We start from the raw sequence: 20520 nt of genomic DNA on the forward strand, positions 1-20520 counted from the left end.
GGAGACGGTAATGTTTTCTCTTGGTTCTTGGTTCTAAATAAATGCGACCTCTAGTCCAGAGCGACTTATATACGTTTTTTTTCCTCATTATGATGTATTTTTGGACTGATGCGACTTATACTCAGGTGCGACTTATAGTCTGAAAAATACGGTACCCCAATTACAATGAAAACTAAATTTATGTATTTCCAATAATGACATACAATTATTAATTAGAAAAATCCCTATTATTTAACCAGTTTGATGGCAATATATGTGAATGAGGACTGGGTCTTTCGGGCTCAAATTATGTAAAATAAAAAGCGCTCCATGCAACATCCTCCTAGTGCCTTTATGAGAGAAATAGCAATAGTTTGATTCATGAACATATCTTTCTTTTGAGTCTTTTTGTTCTTTTCTGTGAATCCATCTATCATTTTACAAAACCAAATGATTTGTTTCAATCAAGTCCCCATTAATTGTTTTATAGAAAACAGCAACCAGGCATTGTTCAAAATTCCTCTTTTTGCGCTCCAAGGAAGAAAGTCAGTCAAAATTGTTTGTAATGACATGAGGGTGCATAGTTTGTTCTCTTTACATTTGCCCATTTTAAAAAGTGATGTTGAATTCTTTGAGTCACTCTGATGTTGGCTTTCACAATCCTGTCCAAAGTTTAATCCTGGAAATATTTTAGTGGTACATGGACCCTAATGAGACGGCACTAAAGGGATGGTCCTGTGGGCGGAGTGGCACTGAACTTTTCCGAGCTACAACTCTCCGACCGCAAGAAATGTTCATATCTCACTCCCTATGGACATCATTGCCCTTGAAAATGTCAGTGTGTCCTCGGGCTGCTGGGTAATTTAGTGCAGAAGGGAAGTAAACAGAGACCCCACCAGGGCATGTGTGCATTTCTGACCCCACTACATGACTATCTTCATCTCATTCTTCATGTCAATAAGCAGTTTCTCAGGGCTGTTGCATTGAAATAGACATAAAACTGTGACTCATTTAGACACTTCAATATTTAACACAACCTCAGAATTACCCTGTTTATTTCCTGACTTTTGCAAATGTCTAGAGTTGTTTTAATCAAGTGCTGCTTGTACTGTATGCTACAACATTTGTGTCATGTCTCAGTGTCATGTGGTTACAGCCCTGGTACAAGGTGTATTTCATGAGAACATAATGTGCAACAGACCACCTTATAACATTCAGCATAAGCTGATAAACTTGAAAGAGACTCGCAGTAAATCCTAATACAAGGCATCATTTCTGCTTTTTATCAGCTTCGAGATACTAAGTTATGAGTTTGAGTAAATGCCATTTATCAGAATAACCGCACTATTAAATACCTTTAAGAACACTCTTTTCTTGTATTTTCTCGTAATTGATTCCTGCTCGCTGCTGCCTAAAGATATTATGAACTCATAGAGCGTTTGTTGCACTGGTCTGAATCAACATGATCTGTTCCTGCTCCGGCTGAAGGACAGACTGTACCCATCCTTCCTCTTTTCAACCCACCCGCCTAGTGAAACTCAGCGTCACCACTCCTCACAAATTCCCCTACTGAAACATTTATGACTATGTTCCCACAACTTATCTGGAGACATAAACGCTATATTATATTGAGATATGAGTCTTAGCATTGTCTCATTAAAACTTAGTGAAAATTGAGTGTTTTCATACTAAGTGTTCCTGTGGCTCAGTGGTAGAGCATTGTGTTAGCAGCACAAAAAGGTTGTGGCTTCGATTCCCAAAGAACACGTTAGGTAAAAAAAAAAAATGGTTATTTTGAATGCACTGTAAGTCGCTCTGGATAAAAGTGTCTGATAAATGTAAATGTAATCTTTGGTTGTATCTGTTTGTCCAGTGAGTTCACATGAGACTCTATTGGATGGGTTATTGCTAAAATATAGTGTTATGGGTGGACACAATGTGTCAAAACATCAGCCAAGACAAACAAATCTAAATTTAGTGGTTTTTATTTTATATATATATATATAAATAAATAAATTTTGATATTTCAGTGAGCGATTAGATTTGCACTGTGAAAAAAGTTAATAAAAGTTGAGCTTTTAAACGAATTCCCTGTAGAACACAAACACTGCAACCGTACACATTTAGATGGATGTTTTTGGCTTTCACATTGCATTTTTTAATATAATTTATCGAACGTTTACATTTTTGAGTGTCCCCTTAAGGGTTCTGTTTTTCAGATAGCATGCCAAGTTAAGAATGATATAACTCCCTTTAGGATCATGCATTTCAAACATATCAAATATCATAAGTGATAAAGTAAAGAAACATTTTAATGAGGTTAAAAGTGTCTCCGGACCATTGAGTTCTGATCCACTCTGTTTAGATGTATTTAAAAATAGGAATGCAAAGTATGTAAACACTTTGTAAGGAACAACAAGTCTGGTGACCTGAAACTTGATAAATTATTTAGGTCACACTTTATATAAGATGGCCTTAACTACTATGTACTCAAATTTGTGCTCTGCATTTAACCCATCCAAAGTGCACACACACACACACCGTGAACACACACCCGGAGCAGTTGGCATCAATTATGCTGCGGCGCCCGGGGATTCAGTGCCTTGCTCAAGGACACCTCAGTCGTGGTATTGCCGACCCGAGACTCAAACCCACAACCTTAGGGTTAGGAGTCAAACTCTCTAACCACTAGGCCATGACTTTTGCATTTTGCAAAACACTTCTGCTGCTGCTGGTGGTGGAAAGGTTAGGCACAGGTTTGGGGGTATGGGGAGGTTTAAGGGTGAGCTAAGTTGTAAGGGATGGGTCAACAGTGTAATTATAAATGTAATTAAATATAGGTATTTTTAAGTAAATAAGTAAAAGCATACATGTACACAAAAGTGCACTGTACCAAGGTTAATTTATACAAGGTTAACCCTGCCTGGTTTAGATGTTTGAAAATGATTAACAATTGAAAACATTCACTAGAAATTTTGAAAAGTAATCAAAATATAACCAGTTGCATTGCTTTAATAAAGTAATTGAAATAGTTACATCACTTATTACATTTTGAATAGGGTAACTTTTAATCTCTAACCATTACATTTCCAAAGTAACCTTCCAACATTGTTTAGGACCTATTATTTGTCCACACAGCGCACTCACTAAATATGTAGTTTTGAATGACCCTAATAGACTAAACCTTACAGGACCTCAGTGGGCCTGGGACTACGTTCCCTATTCCCTTCCCCCGGGACGTTCCTGTTCCATCGTGTTTAATCACTTTAGCTGATTCAGATAGGCTTTAAATATTTTCTTTCCCTCTCTGCAATATTAATCTCCAGAGACTATGAAAGAAACATCCCTGGATGTAGATAAGAAATGTAATGCCATTTTTTGCTCGAATCCCCATGAGACACATAGTGCTTTATTAGAAAGGCGGATTGCTGAAATACAAATGAGAAGAGTGAAATGTTGACTCTCATCTGTAAACCCTGAATATGAATAGTTTATTTCCACACTAAGTGACAGAGACAAACAGAGATATTCCTGGGGTGCTGCTTGGTTGTTTTTGTCATTTTTGTTCCATGACAACATGTTTACAAGAGGGAAAACAAGGTACAAAATTAATTTACTCTCTGCTAAAGCTGAAGTAGCATATAATAGAATTATGGGAAGTTGTGGTTGTACGTGTATAGTTTTGCGTTGGCTTCCTCTTTATTGTCTAAGTTTAAGTTAGCTTTTGGACTACTGATTTTTTCCTAGTGTTCAGTGCTGTTGAGGGTTAACAGCTGCAGCTCTGTAGTCCCGCCTCTCCTGTCAGTCAGTGACGGAGCCAGAGCTGAAGTGCTGCAGAGAGCACTGACTCTCGCTGAGAGCTACATACCCACAAACACTCACACAAGCAGTCTAGAGACAGAACCGGTGAAGGGACTTGTCGGAACGGTCTGGAATCAAACAACACGCTGAGGATTTTCCGGCCAGATATCGCCGCTTTGGTCTCTTTTCTCTCAGCAATCCATGGGACTCCAGACACAACAGCTCTCCGGTCCGTCTCTCGGCTCCATGGCCTGCCTTGAAGTGGAGACCTTGAGTGTCTGCAGGGGTAAATGCAAATAGTTTGAAATCTTTTTAAAATTCCATGTCAGCATGAATTAAAATGGGGAAGTTGATGCCAAACATGAGTGAAGGACACTGAATTAGGCATCTGGTAATTATTACTGCAGCAGATGTTGAGAAGATGTGTGATCAAAAGTCATGAGAAAGTGACTAAAGGTTTGGTTATGGTGAGGGTACAGGGATTTATTTCAGCTGTCTAATGTTGGTTTCATTTTTTATATATATATATATATATATGTGTGTGTGTGTGTGTGTGTGTGTGTGTGTGTGTGTGTGTGTGTGTGTGTGTGTGTGTGTGTTGTATTGATACCAAGGTTTTTATTCAATCTCGCACCCAAACATTACTTTAACGTTCAGTTAATTTAGCTGGCTAACCATGCCTGTTCAGGAAGTTTGTCTGCTTTTAATGCCTTAAGGGAGTAACACCTCTTCATAGGTTTCTTAACAATAAGACTTTCAACTGCATGACGATATATCTGCACTGTTACTAATATACAGTTTCACTTGTGATAGTTTCAAGTGAGTTATTGGTCATTGGGATGATTCCCATGAGTGAACCGTAAACCAAATGGTGTATTCGTTTATCATACAGTCCTCTGGAGCTCTGCGAGCACCCATAAAGATACAGCTGAAATATTTTTGCTACAAAAATGTCAGCACAGTCCAGGTCAATGTCAGAGTGTTTCTTAAACAGCTTCAGTTTAGTCAACATTAATAGGCTCGGTAGCCATAACACAGCCCATTCATTTAATTTACGATAGCGTCTGGTTGCGTTAAGGTGCGGTCATATTAGCGAAATTTTGAGGTCAAAAAAGTTCCATTGTTTATTGTCATCAATGAAGCTCACACGGAAGTCGCTTTTAAACCAAGCGGCTTTCTGTAAGTGATAAATTTAACTAACTTGAACCCTATTCCTATTGAAATGACTTGATTTCACCCCCCACCCAAAAAAAAGCAAAACAATGTGACAACTTTAGGCTTGGTTTTGGATTTAAACCAAATCTTAAGAGGTTTTTTGAGAAGTGAGACATACAAGGATCTAAGCTGCCTTTTGTTGATTGTACAGTTCGAGAGAGAGGCCTGGAGCCAGATAAAGGTCAGTCAGGGTTCAGAAGAGAACATCAGGAATGACATCAGCTCAGCAAACACCGGGATGACTGCAGGCATGTCATGTACCAGCGTACTGATGTGAAGATGATTATGGTATTACTCTTCCATCAAGCTTCATTGGGCCCATTGCTCTGAGAGAAAAAAAAGATGCTTGGTGGTGGCACGGATCTTGATTTGTAATGGATAACCGCTTTAATACAGAAACCCACCAAAGAACCTTCTGGCACAGATAATAATGGAAAACATGATCTGGGACAGAGTGTTCCAAGCTGTTGGGGGGGTTTAGTAGAGGCACTCGGTCTCCTCCTTCGGTCTGTCCACTCTTTATTCAGCTGTGAGACCGTATGTATGTGTTCAACGTACACCCCCCCCACCCCCAATGCCATTTCCAAACTCTTCTGCTTCCCAGGCCTTGTTCTCACAACGGCTGGGTTTATTTTAGCAGGGGTGAGTCAGACAGAGTGGTCGCTCTCCCGGGACTTCGGCAGAACTGGGTGTGCTAGGCCTCATTCTGCAGCCAATCCGATGGGCTCTGTGCTCCCAGTGCTGATGACGGGTGGAAGCGCAGGTCTGCTGGGCATGTTCCACTCTCCGCTGTCCCATTTGTCACAATCAACTGCCATCCTCCTCTTAAAAATGTTTTGCAGAGGAGTGGTGTTATTCTCTTGAACCAGCATGCCTACGCTTGTGTGTTTTGAAATGTATAAACCGAGCCGTCTTGTTAGGCTGGTGAAATAACATTGACGGTGTAAGTAGTAGGCTGTGCATAACGGCCTGCATTTCACCTTTTCGCTTGTCTTTTTGATGTTCTTTGTCGTTAATGCACCAGTGCCTCCTCTTCCAAAGCATAATACCTTGCATCTCGCTTTTTATGGACAGCAAATCCAAGCCAAGAGTTCAGATGACATCACCTCGAGAAGTTGATAGGACCATTGCAGTGTTTATTATTTTGTGCTTTGGACGCTGTCCTGTTGTTTATCCCTTTAATAAACAGCAATCTGTTGTATGTTTGCTTTTGAGGTCAAAACTGTTGAGGTTTTTTTTTTTTTTTTTTTTACAGCTTAATACTTAGTAGAAATCTTGGGTTGACCTTCATCCCCAAAACATTTTGGATGAAAGATTAAATGTTGTGGATTATTTGTGATGTGTTAAGTTCCAATATGATTTATTACCAGAAGCACCAAAACCAAGCAATACTACCACTATTTACTTTTCCCTATTAAAATTATGCATAGAATAAATAACTTAATACCACACCTCACGATTTTGGCCTTTCTTTCTTTCTTTCTTTCTTTATTCATTTATTATTTTATTCTTATTATTATTGTTGTAGTACCCCATTGTATATGGTGCTATAAACCTGTCAATCATTTTAGTATCATTGACATACTATTATAGTATTTATTATTGTTTTGAATTAGTTTTTATTTGTATGTTTTTGTTTTCATTTTATTTTATTTTATTTTTTATTATTTTGTTGTTTTTGTCATATTTTTTTATATATTTTTTTTTTATTGTTGTTGTCATTTTGAAATGTTTTAGTTATTCCAGTACATCAATTTAAACTGAATGAAAATTTGAAATCTTAGCAACTAGATGAAATTAAATAATTTTTAATTTTAATTATTTCAATTTTAGTTAAAGAGATAGTTCACCCAAAATTTAAAATTCTGTCATTATTTACTCACCCTCGTGTCCTTCCAAACCCATAAGATCTTTGGTCATCTTCAGAACACAAATTAAGATATTTTTGATGAAATCCGAGAGCTTTCTGACTCTCCATAGACAGCAATGCAACTGACACATTCAAGATCCAGCAAGGTAGTAACAACAACGTTAAAATAGTCCATGTGACATCAGTGATTCAACCATAATTTTATGAAGCTACAATAATATTTGTTGTAGAATGTAGGACCAGGATGCACTCTCTTGTTTACAGGCAGAGGATTGCACATCGTTGTACTTTCATGAATGCATGTCAATGATTGACATGGAAGAGAAGAAATTATCTTCAAAAAATTACGGCTGAACCAGTTATGTCACATGGGCTATTTAAATGATGTCCTTACTACCTTTATGGGCCTTCATTTTGGTAGTTTCTTAACTACCTTAAAATATCTTAACTTGTGTTCTGAAGAAGGCCTTTGAGTTTGGAATGACATGAGGGTGAGTAATTAATGATAGAATTTTCTTTTTAGGCTGAACTATCCCTTTTAAAAGTAGAAACTCATCAAGTTACATATTTTTCTGTTTTTGCTTCCTCCACAGTGCTTCAGTTAAGACTACAGCAGAGGCGCACACGCGAGCAGCTCGCAGACCAGGGCATCATGCCACGTGAGTATGCATGCTTCATGGAAACATAACGCTCAAATGTCAACTATTAATGTTTAGACAAATTCAGCCTACATGCAGTTTACTTTCATGGAAAAAATCGGTTGCGACCGAAAAAATATGTTAATCAAATGATCTGCTTCCTTGTTGTTTTAACTCTAAACCAGCATCAATAACAAAGTGCCACTCATATTATCACCTAAGCTCTGCACACACACTATACTTATTCTTCATTAAGAGAAACACAATTACCTCCAGACACCGTTTTTTGTAGATTACCCTTTTGAAGGCACGGGGATGGAGTAAGTTATGCTTGTCAGTACGGAGAGCAGTTCTAATAAAAGAAAGTGTCTGTCGAGGATACAAACTGATAAGGAAGGAGATAGAACAGTAGTGTGACTGATGTCTGTGTGAAACCGCAGGAGCCGTCTGTATAGGGCCCCTAACATCATGGTCCAAGCTCCAAGAGTAACAAGAGTGAGTCAGCGACTGGGCCTGCACTTTTGCTCAGCAAGATCTGTGGTCACCTCCCGGGCTTTAGTCAGTGCTCAATGGCTCGGATTCTCCCACAAAGACCAGTTCTTGCAGTCTTTAATCACATTAATGTCAGGCTTATATACCTTTCCTGAAAGTGTTGTTGTAAGCTCAGTAGACCATTTAAGAGGCCACTCTTGGTTAGTGATATATACGACTAATCAGGATGAGCAACTATAGCGACTGTGACATTGCACTCATTTCCTGTTGGCAAAGCATGCAGATGACAGTTCAACGCCCACTGAAATACTTGTAGCAGAAATTTTTCTTGAAATGTTGTTTGAAAAAAATATTTCTTTACATGTAAACAATATTCTAAAAATGGTTAAAACATGATTTATGCAAAGGAAAATTACATAAAATAATTGAACTTGTTTTCAGAGAATGTTGAATGAATTGTAGTTTAACTTGTTTTCAGAGATTATGTTGAATGAATTGTATTTTTCTTTAACCATTGGCAGATTGACTTTTGTTTTATGCATATATATGAAGCTTTGTGCCATGAAAACATGATGTATTATATAACAGGATATTAAATGTCATGTGACTTGTTTTGAAATGAAGGCATTGAATATATTTTTCTTTCCAGCGCTGAAGACACCTGCAGCTTTTCACGGGCAGGTCAGAAGTCTGGAGAGGGCAAGAGTAAGACTCAAACGCTCAGAAATATTCCTACACTTTGCATTATTTATTAGTGAACTGGACTTTACACAGGTTTAGTAAAATAATGTTATAGAAAAATCACAACAGTTCCATTATATGTGTTGTTTATCATCATTTAATTTGCTTAAGTCATGAGTAAATTAGTCATGAGTCTGTGTAATTCTTAAATTCATTTACTCATACTGCATTTTCATCATACAGACTGAGAACTTCCTGAAGCATAAAATCCACAGGAGACCTGACCGTGCTGAACTTGTTCGTATGCACATTTTACAAGGTACGCACCTTATCAAACGGATGTGATTTTTAGCATTTTGCGTCACTTCCTGGATACTTAATTTATCTCGCCGCTTTATTACACTCTGGTCTGATGTTATGTATTTCAGAAACCCATGCAGAGGCTTCTTTGCAAGCCACTCAGATGAAACTAAAGAGGGCGCGTCTAGCAGATGACCTCAATGAGAAGATTTCACAGAGGCCTGGACCAATGGAACTGGTGGAGAAGAACATTCTGCCTGTTGACGTTGGTAAAAATGAAAAATAAAATATTGTATTTTTCCATGCTTAATAAAATTCACTAGAATTGCCAAAGAAAGTAAATGTCAGTTACTAAATTGTTTTGTTTGTGTGTGGCTTTTTGTTCTTTTGTTTTGTGTTTGGCTTGGTTTTCTTTGTTTTGTTTTTTGTTTATTGATTTTGTTTGGTTTGGTTTTCTTTATTTTGTTTTGTGTTTATTGCTTTTGTTTGATTTTGGTTTCTTTTTTGTTTTGTTTTTTTTGTTTTTGTTCATTTTTGTTTGACACTGCAGTTGGAGAACTGGATGTTTATAACTTCAATGAGGACAGCAGTGAAGCCCTGTCTCCAGAGCAGCCAGCTAGTCATGAGTCTCAAGGCTCTGTATCTTCTCCTGTAGAAGCCAGACTGCCAGAACCATCCTCTGTTTCACCTCCAACTGGCTCCAAACTCCAGGTAAGTGTCTTAACAGTCCCTAAATTCACATCCAGGCTGATAACCAGTTCAGAAATATTCAGTTCTAAAGTTTACAGTTAGCTTATAATTAATAGGTCTGATAGAGAGTGATTTCATTAAAGCATATGAAGTATGAAGCTCTCCCAAAGAGCTAAGTCGTGTCGGTTTTCTCTACAAATTATCCAGACATCAGCCTTGTGGTGCTGGTTAGATTCATACGTCTGTCCCTTCTTATGGCCATATGGCTTTTAATCTCTTTTTATCAACTATGTCCACCTACAACCCAGAGTCCAGACTTCTTGAATAGAACATCAGTAGAAGATGGCCGAGTAATGATTTCAACTCAGACAGTCACTGCTGCTGCTCCCACAAAGCCTGGACCCACCCTTGTGAAGGTAAACCATATGTCCTAAACACCATGATGTAATTTCCTGCCTATGTTTATTTTTGAGATAAGGGTCAGTGACTCATAGCATTACTGGCTAATTTCACAACAGCAGCTCCAGCTAAATAATGAAAAAGACAATGCTGACTGTGAAACTGAAAGAGTAAGAGGTAAAAAATTGATAATGCAATCATCATAGTCAGACATTAACTAAAATAAAAAATGAGTCAAAGATTTAATCGTATGCTTATGTCTCTTATGCTCAACAAGACTGCATGTATTTTATCCCAAATACAGTAATATAGTGAAATATTATTAGTTTTAAATAACTTGTTTTTCCGTTTGAAAATGTATTTTTAATGTAATCCATGTCAGTGATGCTAAGCTGAGTTTTCAGCATCATGACTCCAGTCTTCAGTGTCACATGAGCCTTCAGAAATCATTTTATTTTGATGCTTTGCTGCTCAAGAAACCATTATTGTTATTATCAGTATTGAAATCTGTTGTGACGCTTAATATTTTTGAGGAAACTTTGAAATTAACAGCATTTATTATAAACATCTTTACTGTTACTTTTGATAAATGTAATGCATCCCTGCTGAAGTAAAAAAGGTACCTTAAATCAGTAGAAGTGCTAGCAGCCGTCTTCTGTCTTCATTTGGAGATTAAATTAAATATTCACACTCATAATGCAGAGAAGAACAAACTAAAGCTGGGGACATAGAAACAGGAGTCAGGCAATAACTTGTGCACTTATCATAATCCATGCCTTCAAAGCATACTCCGCATATTTACTCCATGACAGAGAGTCACTGCTGACCCAGTAGAGCTTCGGGAACATGCTCACACATAAGCCAGCTTGAAATTGTGTTATTACATCCTGATGACTTCCAACTCCCTTCCTCAGAAGCCAAACCATTTTCATGTGTATCCTGTGACTCAATATTTAGGAACAATGAGGGTCATGTCCCCTCCAAGCATCCTGTTTCCTCTTCCTGTGATTTTAGGTAGATGTTCATACAAGACCCACCTAGTCACAGCAGCTGCAATACTTGCGGTTTTGCCCACAAATCTCTCAGCTTCTGCTGATCTCAGAGTGCTGACATCTCTGTTAGCAAGAGAACTGGGCTTGTTGAAACATTAAGGGAATCTCCTAAAAATCGCAAAGCAAATAGACTTGTGTTGTGATATCATGCCAAAGCGCTAGGGTGTTGACTGTGGGATTTCAGGTGACACCTTTTATTCAGTTCTTCTGTCCTTGTTTCCATGCAGCAAAGCCAGCCCAAACAGTCCAGTGACAAGAGCCGAAGCAAGAGGAGTAAAGAACCTAAACCACGAATTAAGAAGCTCAAGTATCACCAGTACATTCCACCCGACCAGAAGCAGGAACCCAGTGAAGCCCCAATGGACTCGACATATGCCAAGCTGCTTCAGCAACAGCAGCAGTTCCTGCAGCTCCAGATCCTCAGTCAGCAGCATCAGCAGTACAGTTACCAGGCCATATTACCAGCACCTCTCAAGTATGCCACACTTCCAATATAGTTTCCAACATAACATGCAACCCTTAGCATAAACACCTTGTGTCTCTAAAACCTTAACATGAAAAGCATTTTTCACAACCAGTTTGTTTAATAATTCACATATTAAATAATAGAATGATACAAAATGAGTATACTATGCTAATTATTATTTCAATGTCATAACATGTTGTTTGAATATGGATAAACAAGAACAAGTTGAATTACTGATTATTTGGTAAACTCTGTCAGTGATGTAATTTTACATTAATGAAAAACACATTTTGGGGGGGGGGGGGGGCATTCTTTGCTACAAGAAAAGTGGACCGCTCAAGCTATCCAAAGCACACCTTTATTTGAAGTTAGATGTGTGTTCTGTTTAATGTTTGTTTTCGTCCAGTACATAACTCAATTTGTAACTCTTGCAGTTGTAAAATATGAGTATTTACATTTTGCAAAAAGACTTGCATGCACATTGACCAGACTGATAATATAACTTTGACTACAATATTAATTTTGATAAAATATTTAGTTTTTGGACATAATTCAGCTTTAAATTGATTTTAATTAGAACATTCTTAATTGAAATCATACATTTAACACACAAAACAATTGTTATGGGAGACATAAGTCTATTATTTTCATAGTATAGTAATATTTTCCAAACATTATACCTCTTGTATTATTATAATTATTGTTGTTATTATTATTAAGGATCAGGATAGTTTTTGTGTAGATTAATGTATAGCATAACCTACAATTATACTTTTATATTTGTTTTGTACAGCCTTCAGTTTGCACATTATTTTGAAGGAGAATATTGAGCAGGGGATGGAACGCTATACTTTTCCAGTATATACAATAATTACATTTGCCCTCTTTATATGTACATTGTGCAGATTGTCCATAAAAAGTGCTGTGCATCAACTTGCTACAGTAGCACTGTAGTTTGGCAGTTTACTTCATAGAGTTCAATGCCTTGGGGAATACTGTCACTTTACTGTCACCCAAGTGCTAGTTCACTTGTGTGATGTCAGTTCAGTTGAATAATTGGTTACAGACCAGCGCAATTGCATATGATTCTGATATATCAGTTTCAGCTCTGACACTAAAAGGATTTACTGTGAGCCTGATTGCTTTGCTGCAGAAGTATGTAACTCAGAAAAGAATGTGAGCGTTGTGTGCTATGAGCTATAGCCTTTAAATAATAGTTTAACCTACTAATCATGTCTAAAAGACCTGTCATCACCCAAGCTGTAGTACGGCAGTTCCTCAAATTATTTTCCATTTTGGCTTCTGTTGCTGCAAGATATACCTCCGCTTCTATTGTGTAGAGAAACCGTTTATTGTGAATGATGAGAGAACAGGAAGTTCCCATTGCATTTAAAATCCTCCATCCTCTACAGGCCAGTAGCTGAGAGTCAAAACAGCTGCCCCAACATCACATTGAGCACCAGCCCGAGTCTTCCAGCTCCCATTGTGATATCTCTGCCCAATGCGGCTCCTTCACGTCCCAATAACACCGTCGTGACCGGTCGTAAAACCGGTGCTCTGCCTACCAACCTAGATGAGATGAAGGTAGGTAACAAGCTGATTTATTTCCTGCTCCTACAATATAGAAGTATGCAGAAGTACCACTGTTCTTTGAACCTCTAGGTGGCTGAGCTTAAGATGGAGTTGAAATTGCGAGGACTTCCTGTATCCGGCACCAAAACCGATCTCATAGAACGGCTTAAGGCCCACCAGGGGAGCTCTCAAGTTGCTACAACCATAGATACGAACATCTCCAAAGCTTCTCTGCAGCCTGACAGCATGAGCACAACTCCACCTGTTTCTCCTGAGGCCTCCAACATCAGTATGGAGGACAGCAGAGACAGTCCCACCAAAGCTCTATTTACATTGTCTCCAGCCCGTCCACCAACAGGCACCTCACCCCACAAACCCACGACTGAAGACATGACCATGGACATCAAGGTCTCCAAAAAAGACCAGCGCCTTCATGAGAAGGAGCGCCAGATTGAGGAACTCATGCGTAAGCTGGAGCAGGAGCAGCGGCTGGTGGAGGAGCTGAAGATGCAGCTGGAGGTGGAGAAGAGGAGTCAGCAGGGCGGAGGGCAGCAGCCTGAACTCAATCCATCAGTCCAGGTCAAAGAGGAGAATGGAGCCTCCCCGAGCTGCAACTCCAAGCAGAGTCCCCTTCTGCAAACTACTGGTGTGAAACAGGAAGAGCCACATGCCCAGCGGCACCACACCCAAGTCCAGCAGTTCTATATCAACACCCAGCAAGTCCCTCAAGTGCTGCATCAGCAGACACTGATCAACACTCAGCCTGCCGCACAAATCCTGCTGCCCATCAGCCTGCCCAACAATCCCATCAGCACACAGGTCTCTTAACATTCATGAAATGCCAGTTCTATTTACAGTAAGAAAAAAATTATAAAATAACATTATCTTATTTGGAGTTTTTCTCTATACTTTTTGCAGGCACAGACCGTTCTCCAACATACAATGCCCAATTTGGCTCAAAGCATGATACAAACACCACTTCTGCAAACACAGACGTCCAACAACACAATGTTACAACAGCATTCAAATCAGACGGCATCTCCACCTCAAGTAAGCGAAATGATTTACATCAAGCAAATGATCAAATGGGAATTGAGTTTGAGAACACTGCCCTGCCAACTGCATGGCAGCACATTATCAAACACTCAAAACCCTTTAGCAGTCCTATAGAAACATCTTTGCAACTACCCTGAACACCCTTATAACTGACACCCTTACAAACAATGAGAGAGCAGAATACAGAGAGTTCAGGGGGAGGAGTCATAATAGATGTGCAAGACAACATGAGGAAGCAAGCATTCCCTCCTTAATATACTACTTTATTTATTTTATTTTTTTTTCACTGCATATCAGTGTACAGATGACTTGGTTTGCAGGCTTTTTCAGGCTACCATTTTTGACAGGAATAATTTCATGCTTGTGCGAGAATGCTTGTGTCTCATGTGAACTTGCGTTATTTCCTGTATCAATTCTCGCGTGTTTGCCTTGTCTAAATATATGTTATCAACGACTCTTCCTATTGAAAATTAGTATTGTCTAATCCATCATGTAGTGTGCACACAACAGCGACTATATGGTACACCAAACAGTCGTGCAGTGTGAGAAGAACAGCAATCCGACGTCATTTAAAATTGTGCATTAGCAAAAAAAAAACAGAAGTGATGAAAACAAATGGGAGGCTTTGTATACTGTTTTTATATACACAACCCTAGCTTTTGCGGTTTCCCTTTTGGAATGACTAATACAGATTTCTGCCATCTACTGGTATGGAGAGCAATTCCCTCTGAAGCTGGCTAAGAACATATGTGCTGGTTGACCATTGGCTATCATCTTTGTGGCGTGTTCAAGCGCATCTTTTCAGCTCAGACACAGGGCAACATATTAACTATATGAGCTGCTTTAGACATACAGCGTAATTATGATATCCATTACGCACAATTCTAACTGAAAAGCCACCACAAATAATGATATTTTACTTTGCAGTAAAATAGAAACATTAATACAACAGTTAGAAAGGAATACACCATATGATCTGAATTGTTTTGTTATGCATGTAAACTTTAGGGTGCTTGTAGACCTTTCCTCTTGCTTTTAATGTTCCTGCACTTCATAAATCCAGTTCAGCTCACCTTTGTGATGACAAGGCCCAGACGCATTGCTCTCTGATTTGGCACGTGCGTTGAAATGGAAAGCATTTCTTAGGCCTGCAACATGTTCTGTGCTTATCTCTGACGTTGCCCTGGAAATAGCTGTTGAGTTCAGGTGATGCATTACCCTCTCAACTACATCAAACGCAGACCTGACTAAATAGGTGACAGAAGTAGAAGAGTACAGAGAAAATCAGAAAGAGCATTTATCACTAACTCAGAGATTTGGTTCAAGAACAAAAGGGGTCTGTTTATACACTGATATATGCATATTTTCTTAAACCGTGCACTGGGCCTAAAACTGCCTCCTGCTACATGTGTTTACAGGCTTTACCCCTGTGTGGAAGCTCATCTTCTGGGTTTGAGTACAGACAGAACCAGAGCCAGCCCATGGCAGAAATGCCCCAGTGCTTCCTCAACAACTCCGCCAGACACACAAATGGACCTAGTAACAAAGTAAGACAAAAGTAACCATTCTGTTACATCCTGAAAACATACTCCGCATACGCAAGTACACAAACACAAATTCTCCTAGCTAGCACAAGCTATGTTTCAAGTGTTCAAGATGCTCTTAAAAAATGGTTTCGAACTCATAATGCAAAACAAGCACTCAATGCTTTCTCAATTTTGCAATAAAGGGCACTATATTGGCTATTAAAGGGGTCATATGATGTGATTTTAAATTTTTCCTTTCTCTTTGGATTGTTACAAGCTCTTGGTGCATGAAGAAGAGCTGTAAAGTCGCAAAGACTAAAGTCTCAAATCCAAAGAGATATTCTTTATCGAAGTCAAGACTCGTCCACGCCCCCCTAAAACGGCAGTTAACTGCAGTTAGTGTTGAAGCAGTCATGTCAGGGAGATGCTGTGTGTATCTAGGAGAAAGCAAAAGTAAAAGCAATTTATTTGTTCTTCAGAAAGTAGATGCATTTAGGAATCTTTAAGAATCTTACAACCGAACAGCAGTGCATTTTATGGAGGACCATTTTGTGAACCTAGGAGAGAAGGTAATTCTGACTTTGCATTGCAGTGTTTGGCCAATCACAATGCACTGGGTCACTTGGCCAATCAGAGCAGACTGCGCTTGTCTGAAGGAGGGACATTGTAGAAAAAAAACTCATTTGAGAGAGGCGGGGCATAGAGGACCTACAATAATGTACAGTATTTGTCAACATATTCTGTTACACCAAATACACAAAATAATGATCTTTAAAAAAGCATTATATGACCCCTTTAAACTATCTACACAGTGGGAGAATAAACAGTCTTCTTCAGCTTCTTCAACTCAACTTGCTAGCTAACTATCATAAAATCAGAACAGAACACTTTAACATTGTGGCAAGTTTGCACAAGCATTTGTATCTGTCTAATGCATATATTTATTTTTTAGGCCAAGATCCTTATATGCTCTTGTATACTCTTTATTTGTCTAGAACTCTGCTTCGTAACCCCATTACAGAGTTTGAAAATTATATGTTTTGTTCAGCCTCCCTCGCCCTGTCAGCTCAACTATATCCTTCATCCATCGAATCACCGCAGCCCAAAGAGCAAAGACCCACCCCGCTACGAGGAGGCTGTCAAACAGACCAGAGGTCTACAAGCTACAATGGAGGTAATTTAAAGTTAGGCCCAAAGTATACTTCAGTTTTGACAGCCAAACACATAACCTTTCATAGTATGCACCACTTGATCGTGTGTCGCAACACAGAAAAGTAAAAGTTTAATTCTTGTACAATGTCTGCGACATTTCTCTCCAGACGTTATATCCGATAAAAATGTCTTCGAACTCGTATAACTTACTAATGACTGTACGCATACCCTGGCATATGCATAAAAACTAAAGAATGCTCTGGGATTTAGGTTAACAGACATTTCCACTCAAAAATATGATTTCATCCGTCATTCATGTGCTCAGAAATTGAATATTTCCACCTCCAGTTGAAGGGCACAGTACTAAAATTGCCCACTTGGTAATCGATTTTGAATACTTTGTTGTCTTAATACCTTGTATTCTTCCATAAAGGTTCCTACTGCTACCAGTCAGCACATGGACGATTTGTTTGACGTTTTGATCGAGAGTGGCGGTGAGAAAAGTCAAAACAGCTCTTTGATTTCAGCTACAATAGGTTTCTAAATCTAAACCACTTTCTGTGCTTTCCCAGAAATATCCCCTCTATCCAGGCAGGATCCTTCTCTGGACAAATTTCTTCCAGTGACAGCAAACATCACCACCCTGCCCATCAACACAGTGCTGTCTCGTCCTCCACCGCAGATACATGTTGCCCGCACGCCCAACCAAACCCAAGCGCCTCCACCCAACATGGTAGCCCTGGCCTCTGATAACCAGTTGGAGGCCCTGCTGGAGGACGCTGAGCCACGGACCCTGAGACTGATGGAGGAGCTTAAAAACCAGCTGCTGGAGCGGTCCCACTCCCCAATGGACACTTCGGATCTGACCTTCACCGACACGCCGCCTTCTGCCCTCCCTCTGCATGACACAGGCCTCGACAACATGGAGTGGTTGGACCTTACGATTCCAGGTCCTGCTGGTATCTCCTCACCAACTGCAGTCTTTTCCTCTGATTTCTTGGACTCCACTGATTTACAGTTACACTGGGACTGAGCTCTCAAAGGGATGGAGAATGGAGACGTACTGAAAAGATTTGCGGATGGTTCCAAGGAACTGTGTACAGACCACTGATAGCGTAGTGTCAGCTTTTCTCAGTTGCACCTTTACGAGCAGGTTTGTGTGCTGTTATTGTCACCAACACCTCTTTCAAAGCAGAAGTAGAATGTAGAGACACTTTTTCCACCTGTATATATAGGCAGTGAGCTTCTGCTTTTCATATTTTGAAGCAGTCTTTGAAACTGCTGGCTTATATTATAGAGAATGTTAGAATGTTGTTTTTTGTTAGATTCTGATAAGTATAATTTCTTACAGAACATATTTTAAATGTATCATATATTTTGGGGAAAGCAAGGATTATAAGTACAATCATAGTGCCTTTTCCAGAAACTCTTTTAGAGTTAAAGGGATAGTAAGTTCAAAAAGCATTGCCCTCATTCCAAGCTCGTGTCTTTCTTTCTTTCTGAACTCAAAAGAAAATGTTTTAGATCTTGTTCAGCTGGGGTTTTTTCCATTGGGATCCAAAACTTTCAAACTCCAAAAAGGCCATAAGGTAGCATAAAATGAATCCATATGACTTGACTGGTAAATTCAAAGCTTTCTGAAGCAGCACAATTACATTTTATGATAAACAGATCAAACTTTATTTACTCAAAGTCTTTTAACTCTCAAACCATACCAGAACATCAATCAGTGCAAACAGAGATGAAGTTAAATTTGGCTTCAGGAACTTTTTTTTTTTACTTTTTAGTAACATGCTTCACTCAAATATGTCACTTGCATTTAATTAACTTTAAATGTCAGATCTCACTGAATGTTGCATGTCATGTGCCCAACCAAAATAAAGGCTTAAAAACTGCACATCATACAAAATGATTCATATGGATTAATTTCATGCTACCTATATGTCCGTATTGAAGATCGAAAGTTTTGGACCCCATTATCCAGCTGAAATGTTCTATGAAAAATCATTTTTTTGTGTTGCTGAAGAAAAAAAAAGCCATTTGAGTTTGGAACAGCTTAATGACAGACTTGTAATTTTGGGGTGAACTATCCTTTTAACTACAGAGTTTGCAAATGTCAGACTTTTGTGATGGAAACATTGTGCCAATGTAATTGTTACAAATGTGATGTTTAGTGGCTCATTTACATTCAACTGCCATGGTCAATGAGCTGTTAACTGTTGCATTAGGGTACTCAAAATTGTGGCAGCTAAATAATAACATTCAATTCCTAAACATTCAAAATCATCCAGTGCATTGACTGGGAAAGGTCAGACCGAGGTTGTTTACCAAACCCAGCATGGGGCCAAAGAGAGGGAGGGAGAGAGGCACACAAACGCCTGACCAGGGGCCATACTTATCCCTATCAAAAGAGTAGATAGAGTTGACAGGGTTCAGCTCTTACAGTCTGAACTGACACTGTGGTCCTGTTTAGCCTTGTTTCCCTGGTCAAGACACAGTGAAATTTTCCTATTCAGATCAGAATGACATCAGAGAGCGGCTGCATTTTGATTGGCCAGGCTCTTTAGTACAGTACAGATGTGTTTTTTGGATGTAGATGAACTGAAATTCAGTGAGTCTGAGCTTCTTTCTTCATAACCACTGAAATATAGGTAGCTGGCAGCATTTGTTAATGTACCTAAACCTCATCTTCTCAGTTATTTGTAAGAATAAAGGAGTTTTTGGTTTTAGATTGTAATTTTTTATCTATAAAATGTGACAATGTAGCGTCATCTGCTGGAACAGTTTGAAAAAGACAGCTGAATGATTTCTCATCACCGCTCCCTTCAGATGGATCACTATGAAATGTTTTTTCTTCCATGTTTGGCAGATGTAATCGCAGGTTTCTCTTTAGACACTCTGTGGAAATATGCCAAACATGCCAAATAGTGCACTTACTTGACCTTGGACTGAACCCATTGACAATCAGTTCCTTATCCAAGCATGTTGTCAAAATGAAAGAATGGATTTCTATGTTTAGAAATGTAATTTCGTGATTTCTAAAGGGATACCATAGTTCTGTCTCTATCAGAGACCCAAAGCTTTTAATTTTGTAAACGTACCATTTTACTGCATTTATGCAGTTTTCATATATATTTTTAACACATATTTTATGACTCTACGTGTATTTTTCTGTGTAAAAAATGGCCGAAAATCCTATTAGACCTTTAATGAACCTGTAAAGACTATTAGGGTTTGTGTACCCTTTTTTCAATGTCCATTAAGAGTAGTTGCTCTGTTATGAAGAGGAAAAAATATATCAAATCTTACTGACCCTTTGAAGTGCGATGTAGATTGTATGCCTCATTTTGCACAGTGTATATATTTTTACAATTTACATTTTATACAAATGTATTTGTGCAACTGTAAATAATGTTTTTGAGGTTATCTTTGTACATATCTTTATTGTATATACAGCCTTTTATCATTAAAATGTTCCATTTAATTGTTTCATTGAAATTACTTGTTTGGCCTTCCAAAGGACAGAACCAGGTTCTGGTCCTTATTCAGCAATGCAAAGAACACAATGAATATACTTAACATTTGACAATTTACCAAAGATAATATTTTTAACCTGGCATAACCTACAAAA

General features: G+C 38.7%; 1 protein-coding gene across 3 annotated transcripts in view; it reads left to right on the forward strand.

Moving 5' to 3' along the window:
- LOC132150138 (myocardin-related transcription factor B-like) overlaps nucleotides 1-18638 on the forward strand; it is a 34125-nt gene extending 15487 nt beyond the window's left edge. For 2 of the 3 annotated variants that reach the window (XM_059559222.1, XM_059559223.1), the window contains 14 exons: nucleotides 7459-7524; nucleotides 8645-8700; nucleotides 8920-8995; nucleotides 9105-9245; nucleotides 9527-9687; nucleotides 9975-10082; nucleotides 11345-11592; nucleotides 12996-13167; nucleotides 13246-13974; nucleotides 14074-14205; nucleotides 15630-15758; nucleotides 16786-16911; nucleotides 17323-17383; nucleotides 17462-18638. In XM_059559222.1, coding sequence (XP_059415205.1) covers nucleotides 7459-7524; nucleotides 8645-8700; nucleotides 8920-8995; nucleotides 9105-9245; nucleotides 9527-9687; nucleotides 9975-10082; nucleotides 11345-11592; nucleotides 12996-13167; nucleotides 13246-13974; nucleotides 14074-14205; nucleotides 15630-15758; nucleotides 16786-16911; nucleotides 17323-17383; nucleotides 17462-17922 — 2666 coding nt within the window. In that variant the 3' untranslated portion in view covers nucleotides 17923-18638. Of the gene's footprint in view, nucleotides 1-3804; nucleotides 4067-7458; nucleotides 7525-8644; nucleotides 8701-8919; nucleotides 8996-9104; nucleotides 9246-9526; nucleotides 9688-9974; nucleotides 10083-11344; nucleotides 11593-12995; nucleotides 13168-13245; nucleotides 13975-14073; nucleotides 14206-15629; nucleotides 15759-16785; nucleotides 16912-17322; nucleotides 17384-17461 lie in introns of those variants that run through there. The other variant, XM_059559224.1, reaches the window with a different exon arrangement.
- The last annotated feature ends 1882 nt before the right edge of the window (nucleotides 18639-20520 follow it).

The sequence above is a fragment of the Carassius carassius genome, chromosome 1 (assembly GCF_963082965.1).
Source record: "Carassius carassius chromosome 1, fCarCar2.1, whole genome shotgun sequence".
Lineage (NCBI taxonomy): Eukaryota > Metazoa > Chordata > Actinopteri > Cypriniformes > Cyprinidae > Carassius > Carassius carassius.